The sequence below is a fragment of the Leuciscus leuciscus genome, assembly GCF_965113295.1.
Source record: "Leuciscus leuciscus genome assembly, chromosome: 2".
NCBI classification, from domain to species: domain Eukaryota; kingdom Metazoa; phylum Chordata; class Actinopteri; order Cypriniformes; family Leuciscidae; genus Leuciscus; species Leuciscus leuciscus.
This window is the reverse complement of record NC_138726.1, coordinates 15193821-15206487: the sequence shown is the minus strand read 5'-3', so window position 1 is coordinate 15206487 and position 12667 is coordinate 15193821. Positions and strand designations below refer to the sequence as shown.

The 12667-nt window shown below is 37.9% G+C and overlaps 1 protein-coding gene across 1 annotated transcript; it reads left to right on the top strand.

Moving 5' to 3' along the window:
- The first annotated feature begins 3624 nt into the window (after positions 1-3624).
- Positions 3625-11623, top strand: LOC309485470 (uncharacterized protein). The gene is made up of 3 exons (XM_082152300.1): positions 3625-3831; positions 3950-4355; positions 9303-11623. Exons 1-3 carry the CDS (start codon positions 3664-3666, stop codon positions 10397-10399), a joined length of 1671 nt encoding a protein of 556 aa, XP_082008426.1. The 5' UTR covers positions 3625-3663; the 3' UTR covers positions 10400-11623.
- The last annotated feature ends 1044 nt before the right edge of the window (positions 11624-12667 follow it).

Below are 12667 nucleotides of genomic sequence, written 5' to 3'. Positions count from 1 at the left end.
GTAGGCTATCGATGAGTTCCTGGATTGCATAACGCTGATAAAATGGGTTAAGTGTTGAAAGTTGATCAAGGATGATTGTAAGGCAATTGCACCATTTTTTTCATTGTTGGATGGTTTTCATTGGGATTTTAAATATTATTTAATCAAGAAAGAGACATGGTTTTCCTTTCACACAATGTTATTAATTTTCAATTTCATGTGTTTTCCCAGAGAATTGGTCACCATGTCAGGTAAGATATTTGCTGAAAAGAAATTAATCCTCTGGATGTTTTTTTTTTTTTTTTTTTTGCTGATCAGTGTCTGATATAGCCTAGTTTTATTTATTTGGCATATTATTCTCGTGTAAACAGAAATCTCAGCTACAGCTTCTTTTAGCAGTAGCTACTAAAAGCATGGCAGTACCACATCAGGGCAAGAAAGGACCGTTATTTACCACAGTTCATGTTTAGAGAGCTGAACTGATTCAGACACACAAATAACATGACGAATCAACTACAAAAATATATTACTTACATCGTTGTCATCAATTGAACAATTTAACTTTAACCATAGAGAAAACATAAACATGATTCACGTTCGTAGCTGCACCACAGGAATTCAAGCTTGTTTTTGATATAGAAAAAGACGGAGAAAGTTTGCTGTAGACATATCTACTGACCAGTAGGTGTTTTTGAAACCTGTAGGAGTCGCTGTGACGCTCTTCAGTCCGCCGGTAAAACCACTGAAGAAGAGGAAGCCTGGCGTGCTGAGACCATGGCTGAGACTGAGGTTTGTTGTTTTTAACTGTTTGTGTGATTGTTGATTTTATGTCTGTAGTGTTTTAATGTGCTTTAAATTAACTATTTTTTCGCATTTATCATAAAAAAAATAAAAAAAATAAAAACGAATTAGCCATGATTGTACCACAGTAACCATAGTTTAGCCTGGGTATTTGTAATAATAAATAATAGTATAATTGTAGTTATAAACACATTTACCGTTGCTTACTAACGTTACAGCAGCTGTGTTTTAACTGTGATATGTGTAATAAAACCAAAGTTAACACGTTTAATTTTCTAATTTTGATTCTCAATCAATTTTCAATGTTGGACACTTAAATGATGCTTAGAAACGAATACAAGTATCACATTATCATGTTACATTTCTGAAACCTGTGTTTAAATCAGCTAAATTTAAGTTTTAGATATTGGTAATGTGTGGTAATGATATATTTACAATAGTGAATTTAAACATAAACACGCCTATTAAGTTTATTTTATATCTGTAATTAATATCTACCTGTGTATTAATATTCTCAGAAATTGCAATAATTTTCTTATTCTGTGTAGTTCTGTTCTCCTTCATAATCATTAGTCATTTTGAGTTTAAATCAGTGTAAGTTCATTATAATTGAATTCACATTTACTTGTATAGCGCTTTTCACAATCACAATACTAGGGATCAACCGATATGGATTTTTTAGTGCCGATGCCGATACCGATTTTTTTTCATCAGCCTTAGCCGATGACCGATACGGGCTGCCGATTTTCTTGGGCCGATATTTGGAGCCGATACTGCTTTACTGCTGAGACTGAATTAATTCGTTTTAAACGTGTTTGAATTAATGATTAACATTTTTTTTATTTATTTTTTTATAAATAGACTGGAACATGTTATTCTGTGTAGTTGTCTGATATATGTAATCGTGATCTCCATTTTAAACAAAACAAAAATGATTTTAAACCAAATAGATTCTCAGTTTATTATGAATTAGGGGCTGTTCACATATCGCATCTAAAAACGTGTGGAAAGCACGGCCGCGCCGCTTTCTCCTTTCTACAAGCGCTTTGTAGAAAGCACTCCCGTGGCGTCTCGTTGCTGTGCAACCATGAACTGCGCTCCCCATGATGACGAGGAAGTAAGGATTAATTTATTTCTAGCCCTTTACGACTACATATACAGTGCCATGCATAAGTTTAGACACCCATGCTAAAGTTGACTAAAAAGAGGAATAAAAAATCATCTTTTGGAAATTGAACTTAATGCCTTAATTAAAAATTTTTTGGAAAAATCCAACCTTTAAGGACACCAATTTTCTTTGTGAATGAATAATGTATCGTAAATAAATAAATGTTCTTCCTTAAAATACAGGGTGCATAAGTCTGGACACCCCTATGTTAAATTCCCATAGAGGCAGGCAGATTTTTATTTTTAAAGGCCAGTTACTTCATGGATCCAGGATACTATGCATCCTGATAAAGTTCCCTTGGCCTTTGGAATTAAAATAGCCCCACATCATCACATAGCCTTCACCATACCTAGAGATTGGCATGGTGTTATTTCAGTTAGCCTAATAGCTGGTTTGATTTGCATTGAGAGATGATCTTATGGAAAGTACTCCATGCCAATCTCTAGGTATGGTGAAGGCTATGTGATGATGTGGGGCTATTTTAATTCCAAAGGCCAAGGGAACTTTATCAGGATGCATAGTATCCTAGATCCATGAAGTAACTGGCCTTTAAAAATAAAAATCTGCCTGCCTCTATGGGAATTTAACATAGGGGTGTCCAAACTTATGCACCCTATATTTTAAGGAAGAACATTTATTTATTTACGATACATTATTCATTCACAAAGAAAACTGGTGTCCTTAAAGGTTGGATTTTTCCAATTTTTTTTAATTAAGGCATTAAGTTCAATTTCCAAAAGATGATTTTTTATTCCTCTTTTTAGTCAACTTTAGCATGGGTGTCTATAAACTTATGCATAGCACTGTATTTATGGAGATGAGAAATAAAAACCCGCCCTGTCCAGCTATGATCAGCTGTTTGGTCGAGCTTTCGATGTTGTCATGGAAAGGTCAGTTGTTTTTTGTCACATGACCTGCGTGCGCTTGCAGCATTCTGAAAAGTTTAGATGTTTTCATCTCACCACGGCATAGGAGCGCCTGGACAAACGAGCGCGTTGCATCGCATGCGTGTCGCAACCGCGTCGCTTCTTTTATGAGCACACGTCCAAACCTCAGCCAGGTGGTCGCTGAATAAAACTCTCACAAATATCACGGAATCATGGAACAACGTCGGCATTATTTAATCCTATGACCAGTGTTCGTAACAGCTGCCGTATGCATATGGATAGCCTCAAACTTAGCTATTTGCAGCTCCCTAAACACAATGACAAGCAGTTTTATAGATGAGGCATTCGCATTTTCCATTTGGACCCACACACTTGCTTAGCTATAGTTGCACGCACATATAGAGCAATGTGTTTCCACTTTCAAAGTGTATGGCAATATTTCAGCTAAGTCAAACAGTTAAAAGATGCTTTTAAAGTTTAAACCTTACAGTTGTCTTGAAGAGGCTTCCAGCACTCTGCTAGTGTGGGAGGGGCAGTGCATGGGCTGCACGTGAACTGCAGCGTCTCCAGCAACACAGAGCTGCCTGCGGACCCCTGTCTGTAAATAATGCCGGGAAAAAACTATCGGCGAACGCAGCAGCCGCGTATCGGCCGATACACGTAAAACCCGCAAATATCGGCCGACCGATATATCGGTCGATCACTACACAATACACTTCGTTTCAAAGCAGCTTTACAGAAAATGCATGAGTCCACATTACAACTTAGATTGATATAAATGTGGATAAATGCATCTTGTAATAATAATGATGATGTGTTTGTCTTCAGATGTTGACCATGAGAGCGCAGATGGATGTGATCTGCTGTAAATCAGTAGGAACTGATCTGTCCATGCTGGATATTGAGGATTTCATCACTGAAATCTGTCAGCTGAAGAAAGAGGTGGCATCACTGGAGGCAAAGCTGAGAGAAAGAGGAGACAAACCCAACAGAGAGGTTTGAGCAAAATATGCAAACAAATAACCAATATAACCACTAGAGATAACTGCTGAGTAATGAGGCTAATATCAACAGGTTGTTGTTTATTTGTGTTGATCTATGATGTGTTTGTCAGGATCTGGAGAAGGTTTCAGTGTGTGTGACTGATGGGACAGAAGCTCAGGATTCAGTCTGGAGATCCAGAGACACACAGGACTCAGAGCTCAGCCTCACTTTACTGTGTTATACTGACGCTCAGGATCATGGATACGCTGATCAAACCTCTGACTGTAACGTTGGAGAACAGCAGATGAAGATGTGCTCCGTCAAACTGGAGGACTGCAGGAACCTGATAGAGAGACGAGGAGAAGAAACCACAGCAGAGGAACAACAACAGAGCCATGAGGAGGAGGAGGAGGAGGAGGAGGAGGAGGATGAAGATAATGTTCAGAATGAGGATGATGAAGGAAATGATGTTGAGGATGAAGAAAATGAGGATGAGGATAATCAAAATGATGACAATGATGATTTTATTCCTTCAGGTATGTATCTTCCATTTATTATCTTTTGTTATGGCAAATCAGTCAGAATGTGTGTAAAAATGTAGTTGTGTTCCTAAATCAGCAGGTGCAGACATTAGTTACTGTGAACCGATGTGTTGAAAACCAGATACTTCGTTACATTACTTAAGTAGAAATTTTGGGTATCTATACTTTACTGGAGTAATTATTTTTCAGACGACTTTTTACTTCTACTCCTTACATTTTCGCGCAATTATCTGTACTTTCTACTCTTTACATTTTAAAAATAGCCTCGTTACTCCTAGTTCATTTCGGCTTGTTTTCATTCCGGCTTGTCGTCGTTAAAAAAAATATATAGAACTGAGTCCCGCCTCCTGAACACACATCGCTAAACTGATTGGCTTTGTGTTTTCTTTCTAACTTGTGAGAGGCTGTAGTCACATTTGGTTGTGCGAAGCGCCAAAACTCCTCCGAGTCCTAAGGAAACCTAGATGCGGTAAGCGAGGGAGAAATCAACAGTTCTGTGCTCAAGAATACGGGGCAAATCGCGTCAAATATTGATTTGGGGACAGACGTTTTTACAATATAATGACAATCGTAAAATAACACTAACATAATCGTTTGTGTGAGAGAGAGAGAGAGAGAGAGAGAGTGTGTGTGTGTGCAACTCTACATTATAGGGTCAAAATATCCCCACAAAGATGTCAATATCCGAAATCCTTGTCCTTTTGGGAATTTTTTTCTTTTTCTTCAGAAAACAGCTTATAAATCAGACTTTTGTTTATTGAAAATTAAAAAATGCAGACAGTTTTCTGTGATAGGTAAGGTTAGTCTATAGGGGGGTAGAATACACAGTTTGTTTGTACAGTATAAAAATCATTATGTCTATGGAAAGTCCCCATTCAACATGAAAAAATAACATTGCTTGGTCTGTTGAAGACTGGTCTTGTTGAAATGAGAGGCCTGTTGATCAAATCATCCCAGTCTCATCAGCTGGACTGAAAGAAGTTTCAGTGCTCTTAGGACACTGAAAACATGGCTCAGAGGTCACAAGTGACACGACAGTATTGCTGTGTGTCGTGTCCAACAGGACAAACTGGACAGTATTGATGTGAAACATATACCAACAGTTCATTTCTGTTAAATGATTAGTTCACTTAGTTAAAAATGAAAATTCTGTCATCATTTACTCACTCTTGAGTTGTTTCAAACTAGGGATGGGCATGATTAATCGACGATCGATAATTGATCGTTAAGAATTTCGTCGATCACGTTTATTTGTTATCGATTAAACTAATGCAGGTTGCGTTGCATAGTGTGTCTTGAAGCAATGGAATTAATTTTAGCGCGGAGGTACCTGTGCATAGGCCTGTCGCGATAATTAAATAACCGTCTGATCGCGATTATTTGATCTAACCGCGATTGTTTCAGACAACCGCGATTATTGCGCTCTTTTATAGACGTACGGCACAAGGGGGAGTCATGAACCAAAATAAATAGACAAGCAGTCAAGCACTAATTACGTTTTCTAGCAATATATTCAAAGTCATCTGAAGCCATTCCATAGCTTAATGTGAGGGACAGTAGTATATTTACATTGTTAAATTAAAGTTCACAAACTCGTCTGCAGCTGTCAATCATTCCGTTCAGCATTCAAACTCTGCAGCTGTCAATCATTCCGTTCAGCATTCAAACAGCGCGCGTCGTCCGGTTACGACAGGATACACGGTAAAACTTTCTCCAATGTGACATTGACGTTATAATGCTTGATCTGTAGATAAAGGGCTGTGGATTTGCATAAAATTACTTTATTTTGCTGGAGTTTTTTGCTGTTTCTAAATGACTCGCTCGCTACCGTGTGCCTACACAGCACAAGGACTATGAATTGGCATCAGACGCACAATAACTGGAGTTTAAAACTGTGAAGAAACAAATGATCAATAAACTGTTGGACTGATATACACTAGGATTTGTGCCCTCGACATTTCTTCGCTTTGTGCCGTGAACTTTTAAATGCGCACTTGTGCATCGCTGCGACTCCATGTTGCATTAAGCACATCATTCTGCACCCGCGATGCGCATACGCGCTTTGTTCCGCTCTGTTTTGAAGCGTATCATATTATCATGGTTTGTGCACATTTGTTTTTATTAACATGTTTAGATTTGATTAAATTACTGTGCAGATGTTTTCAAAAATTACTTTTTGCTGCTGATTTATACACTCACTAAGTTTAATAAATTGTCATAGCTATTGAATATAGCCTTTTATTTAATATTTAAAGGTGTTAACTGTAAACTTACACTGCAAAATGATAACTTACAAAGGATTAAATTCATCACAATTATTTAATGAATGAAGCACAAAGCCCTAAAACAGACAATTAATCAGCATAATTGCCAAAGCCCTAACACAGACAATTAATCGTCAAAGCCCTAAAACGGACAATTAATCGGCATAACCGCAATTATTTTTTAGACAATTAATCGTCAGCCAAATTTCATAATCGTGACAGGCCTACCTGTGCATCCCGGCAACGTCAGTCCCCGGCTGCCCCGGCTTGACAGTCTCACCCCAAAACGTCATATACTGACGCGTCTTGACCATGCGTCAACATACGACGAAAAGGGTTCCCCCATAACGTCCATGTGTGACGATTCGGGTTATGGGTAGGTTTAGGTATGCGTTAGGGTACCGCTAGGAGGCGCTGCTGGTGCGCTTCTGTCTGCGTCTCATATTGACGTTAAAGGGGTACCCTTTTCGTCGTATGTTGACGCATGGTCAAGACGCGTCAGTATATGACGTTTTGGGGTGAGACCGGGCTGCTCAGAGCGGGTGTTTTCGGCGGCTGGACTGGCTGTCACCAGGTTGCGGTCGCGTCTGATCCCAGATCATGTCAACATGCTTATCTTTCTCAACAGAAATCAGTAGACTGGTGCAGAAGTTCTATGGGAACTTCATGCGTTTTCTCAGATCGGATAGCTATCTGATTTATCAAAACGATTCCATTTACACCTGGTCACATAAATGTGTTTTTGCAAAACGGATATAAATCCGATCTTGAATTCCCGCGCTATATGCATATTTAAATTGTTGCACGTCATCGAATGCAACTGATATGAGCTGCATTTTATTGATCATCAGCGAAAATTTCTAAATCAAAGACCGCAACAAGATATTGCGGCAACAGCCCTGGTAAGATCATTTCGGTTCTTTACTTTTAATGAAGATGATTGTGTGTTGATGAATGACTTTCACTTTGATTTGCGATAGTTTGCACGTTAGCTTGATGAATAGATGCTCATCTGTGGTGATGCGTGTTGAAGTAGCGTCGTCATATCTGGATATAACATGATATACAGCCTATAACACGCTCTCACACGTTTATTTCTTATCATTTTTGGGATAAGTCAAATTTACATATGTGGTTTCAACAACCAGATGCATTTACTCTTGTCCAGTTTCGTCTGGAATGCGTCTCAGATATAAAGTATAAAGTGGTTTGAGCGATCGGATTTAAATCCGTCTCGAATGCGTTTCGGAGGGCATTTAGATTTGGTCTTTTCACGACCGGATAGCTATCCGATCACAGAAAACGGATGAAGTGGCCATGGGTGCTCGCAGCTGCAGGTTCCGCTGGTTTAGAGCACCGCAGGAATCTTCAAGTCTACCGAACGTCCAGTTTCACTGCCACAAGTTGATCTTCTTGTAATAAAGATCTCATCGAGGACAAACAAACTGTATTTTTGTATTTTCATTGCATTTTTAATTTATAAAAAGTTAAAGAAATAATAAATTTCAATATAAAAATATTAATGATTAATCGATAGTCGATCGTTAATTCTCCCGACGATCGACTAATAAAATGTATGCCCATCCCTATTTCAAACCAGTTTCTTTCTTCTGCTGAACACAAAAGAAGATATTTTGAAGAATGTCGATAACCAGACAGTTGATGGTAGCCATTGACTTCCATAGTATTTTTTTTTTTCCTACTATGGAAGTCATTGGGGTCCATCCACTGTCTGGTTATCGACATTCTTCAAAATATGTTATTTTGTGTTCATCAGAAGAAAGAAATTCATACAGGATTGAAACAGTTTGAGGGTGAGTAAATTATTTTCATTTTTGGGTGAACTAGGCTATATCCCTTTAATGAAAGATGCAGACATGTGTTTGGCTTCTTCAAAAAGCAAGGAACAAGACAGTATTGCACTATTGCATTGCACTATGAGCGGAGTAAAGTTAAGTCTCTGTTAAACTGTCACCATGTCTTTATTAGTTATTTGTAACATTACAGAATTAAATAATTTACGTATTGTTAAGGTCAATATAGACTAAAAACCTTAATACATTACCCTATTAATTTCCTGATTCCTCAGCTTATTTAGCTTATTTATTTAGAAAATGAATTTTCTATGGGCCTGAATATATATACGGCCTGAAACAGGTAGCCTAGTGCATCATCCCAAATTTTTCAACATCAACATCTTAATATAATTATAGTCAAATATGGCCTTTAGAAAGTTGTGTTTTTTTGAAGAGCTGGGGTAGTGCACTATATAGGCCCCTGTGGCGCGGCCTAAGCTTTTGTCCTTAATGGCATTTTTTTCCTTACATTACTTTTACTTTTATACTTTAAGTAGTTTTGAAACCAGTACTTTTATACTTTTACTTGAGTAAAAAGCTTGAGTTGATACTTCAACTTCTACAGAAGTCTTTTTAAACCCTAGTATCTATACTTCTACTTGAGAAATGAATGTGAATACTTTTGACACCTCTGTTGAAAACACTGTATCATTTGCTGCATCACAATTTCACATTTATCTTGATAAATTTTTAAGCTCTCGAAGTTATAGAAAAATATAGGCAGATATTATAGAATTTCATGAAGGTAAGTGCATGATTCATTAAATCTATGTGTATTCATTTAAACTTAGACATTTTAATACCTTTTTTTTTCTTTTCAGATGTGAATGGAGGTTCATCTACTGATGAAGAAACAACCTCGGCATCAAAAGAGCAGCTGAAGGTCAAGAGTTTCTCCTGCGTCACCTGTGGGAAAACATTGAGCTCACAGGGACATTTAGTGAGACATGAGAGAAAACACACAGAACAGAAAAGCTTCTCCTGTAAGAGATGCAACATCAGCTTTCCTACCTTAGAAGAGAAGAGACTTCATTCAAAAGAGCACAGCGTGAAGGAGGAGTTTCACTGCGAACAGTGCGGGAAGGATTTTTTCACCACTCCATCTAGTATGAGAGCTCATATAAAGACACACAACGTAAAGTCTTTCCACTGCAGTGAGTGCAACAAGTATTTCAGCAACAAACAAGTTCTTTCAAGTCATAAGAGAATCCACACAGGCGAAAAGACTTTCCACTGCAGTGAGTGCAACAAGTATTTCCTCACCAAAGGGAATCTTAATGTTCATGAGCGAATCCACACGGGTGAAAGGCCGTACAAGTGCCCTCACTGCGATAGAAGATTCATGTATGGATCCCATTTGAAGAAGCATGTGCGCATTCACACCAAAGAGAGGCCTTACCAGTGCAGGGAATGTGGAAAAACCTTCACAAACTCAAGTTATCTAAAGTCACACCAGAAAATACATTCTGAGGAGAAACCATATCAGTGTTCACACTGTGATAAAAGATTCCGTCAAAAATCTAATTTGATTTGCCATGAGAGGACTCACACCGGAGAGAAACCGTACCTGTGCTCCTACTGTGGGAAGAGCTTCTTTAGTCTGGCTCATTTTGGAGTTCATCTGAGAGTTCACACTGGAGAAAGACCGTATCACTGTAGCGATTGTGGGAAGAGTTTCAAACAACACACTCAATTAGCTATGCATCAGAGAATACATACAGGAGAAAGACCGTTCAAGTGTTCTCAGTGTGACAAGACGTTTGCTCGATCAGACGTCCTGAAGACTCATGAGCGAGTTCATACAGGAGAGAAGCCTTACCGCTGCTCCATCTGCGACGAGAGATTCACTTATTTAGGGGGTTTTCAGACCCACCAGAAGAAACACGCTAAAGAACAAACTGCTCCTGAATCATCATAGTGTCTTTTCGTCAGTAAATCTGGATAAAGGACTCACTGAGCTCATCCTGAAACTGTAGATTCAGCCAGTAGGAGGCAGTGTCACATTGCGCTTTCATGTGGTTTGAGAGAGTTAAGGCGGGCATACACTGTGCGATTTTTGTCCGATCTGCAGCATAAAAAATAAAAAAAAACACAAAAACGAAAAGAGGGAGATCTTTAAGTTCTGTAGTTCAAACTACCTACAAATTATTGTTGGATTAAACTAGGGCTGTCAAAGTTAACGCGTTAATAACGCGTTAACGCAAAATCATATTAACGGCACAAATTTTTTTAACACGCGATTAACGCAGCGCATGTTTTCTGTTTGACCCGTGGCCCAACCTCTAGTTGGAGAAATGGAGATACACAGTGTTGCCAACTTAGCGACATTGCAGACCCCTTTAGCGATTTTTTTTTTTCCCTTCAACAAAGCGCCCAAACCTTATTTAGTTTCTGAGAATCTACCGGTACCGCTGGTACTGCTCTCTCAGCACGCGCGCGCACCTCTCGCTCTCTCTCGCTCGCTCTCTCTCTCTGCGTCTCGCGCGGAGGAGCAGCGCTTTAATTCAGTTAAGCACAGATATTATGTTGCTTCACTAATTTTACAAGTATAGCCGAAATCAGAGCACAGATATTGTCTTTATCTTATGTGAATTTGATTTCACCAGACGACGGCTCGATAATCAGAATTGTTGTGCAGATTAACTTAACATCTTGGAAGGGAGAGCTGGTTATGTCTTAATGGGTCGCGTTTCAGTCACCATTTCAAATTCATTCCGTTGTTTTACAACAGAAACAGTAAAATATACCAATGAAAACAGTTTTATTGAGAATTTAGCTTCATCAAAATGGGCACAGAGAGAGACAAACTACAATGTAATAATAAATAATAAATGTACATTTAGCATTTTCAGAAGAGCTGCCCTGTCATGCAAAATCTAAACATGTTTGTGTTAGTAAATTGCTCAGTGCAAAGAAAGAGAAGTAATGGTAACCTGGCATTTTTTTGTTCTTTTTACATGTCTAATAGACATGAACAAGTTCTTTGAAAAACATCTATGACCTTTGAAACATGTCTCGTCCTTATGCTCTATATTGACTATGGTTTCAATAATAAACATACATTTGCATAAAGCATCTATATTTATCCATGCCCACGTTGATTAGAGTATTACAAACTTGAAAAGTATTAATTTAAGGTACATTTAGAACAAATAAAAAAATGTGCGATTAATCGCGAGTTAACTCATGACAATCATGCGATTAATCGCGATTAAAATTTTTAATCGATTGACAGCCCTAGATTAAACATTACCTACGTCTTCCAAGCCACCTGCGATGTATCTACACCGTGCCTCTTTTATTAATTTGTTAAACTGTGTTTTTGAAATAAAGCCGTTTTTAATTTTCATTGATGACTAATTATTGCAGTGTTCAGACATATTATTGACTGTTAATAATTAATTATATGCCTATAATTCATTGTAATCGACCTAAATGTTTTAGACAATTTTCAATGAGGAGGAGTAAGCTTCTATGTATTATTTTATTATCCTCACAGCACATTGGTTATGCTGTAATGCACTATGAAATTATTGCATGGCAAATTAAGCCTATCAGTTTAATAATAAAAGTAGCCTAGGCCTTCCCTAATAATAATAATACAATAATAATAATAATAATAATAATTTAATACATAAATTGGAAATGCTAAATCATTTTGATATTGATAGCTGATGCATGTTTTGACAATATCTCTAGATACATGATATCGTCTATTGGCGCTACCCGGCACAGGGGTTTATCGCACATATTTCACACGTATAGTGTGAGCAGCGAAGTCGCAGCTCGATGTTCGGACCGTATAGTGTGAGCACATAAATCCTGAGCTTTGGCTTTACATCGCATGCGATCTACTCGTTCAGTGTGAGTAGGTAACCTTGCTGAATTCACACAGACACCGCACAATGTGTGCCCGCCTTTAGAGATGGATTGAACCAAACTATGTAAATGAAGTTGTTCGACAGAATAGAACAATGAATATATATTGAACTTGCCATATTAAAAAGCCTCAAGATAGTATCTATGAGTTCCTGGATTTCATAACGCTTATAAACATGTTTTAAGTGTTAAAAGTGGCTCAATGATGATTGTATTTGTTCCATTGTTGGATGATTTTCATTTCATTCAATTTTATTTTTTTTATTTTTTTTATCACGAAAGAGCCATGGTGTTCTTTTCACATAAT

Excerpts from the sequence above, each read along its gene's own strand:
- LOC309485470 (XM_082152300.1), top strand. The coding sequence starts at position 3,664 with ATGTTGACCATGAGAGCGCAGATGGATGTGATCTGCTGTAAATCAGTA. Across the intron at positions 3,832-3,949 it reads GAGACAAACCCAACAGAGAG|GATCTGGAGAAGGTTTCAGT; the intron begins GTTTGAGCAAAA and ends TGTGTTTGTCAG. Across the intron at positions 4,356-9,302 it reads TGATGATTTTATTCCTTCAG|ATGTGAATGGAGGTTCATCT; the intron begins GTATGTATCTTC and ends TTTTCTTTTCAG.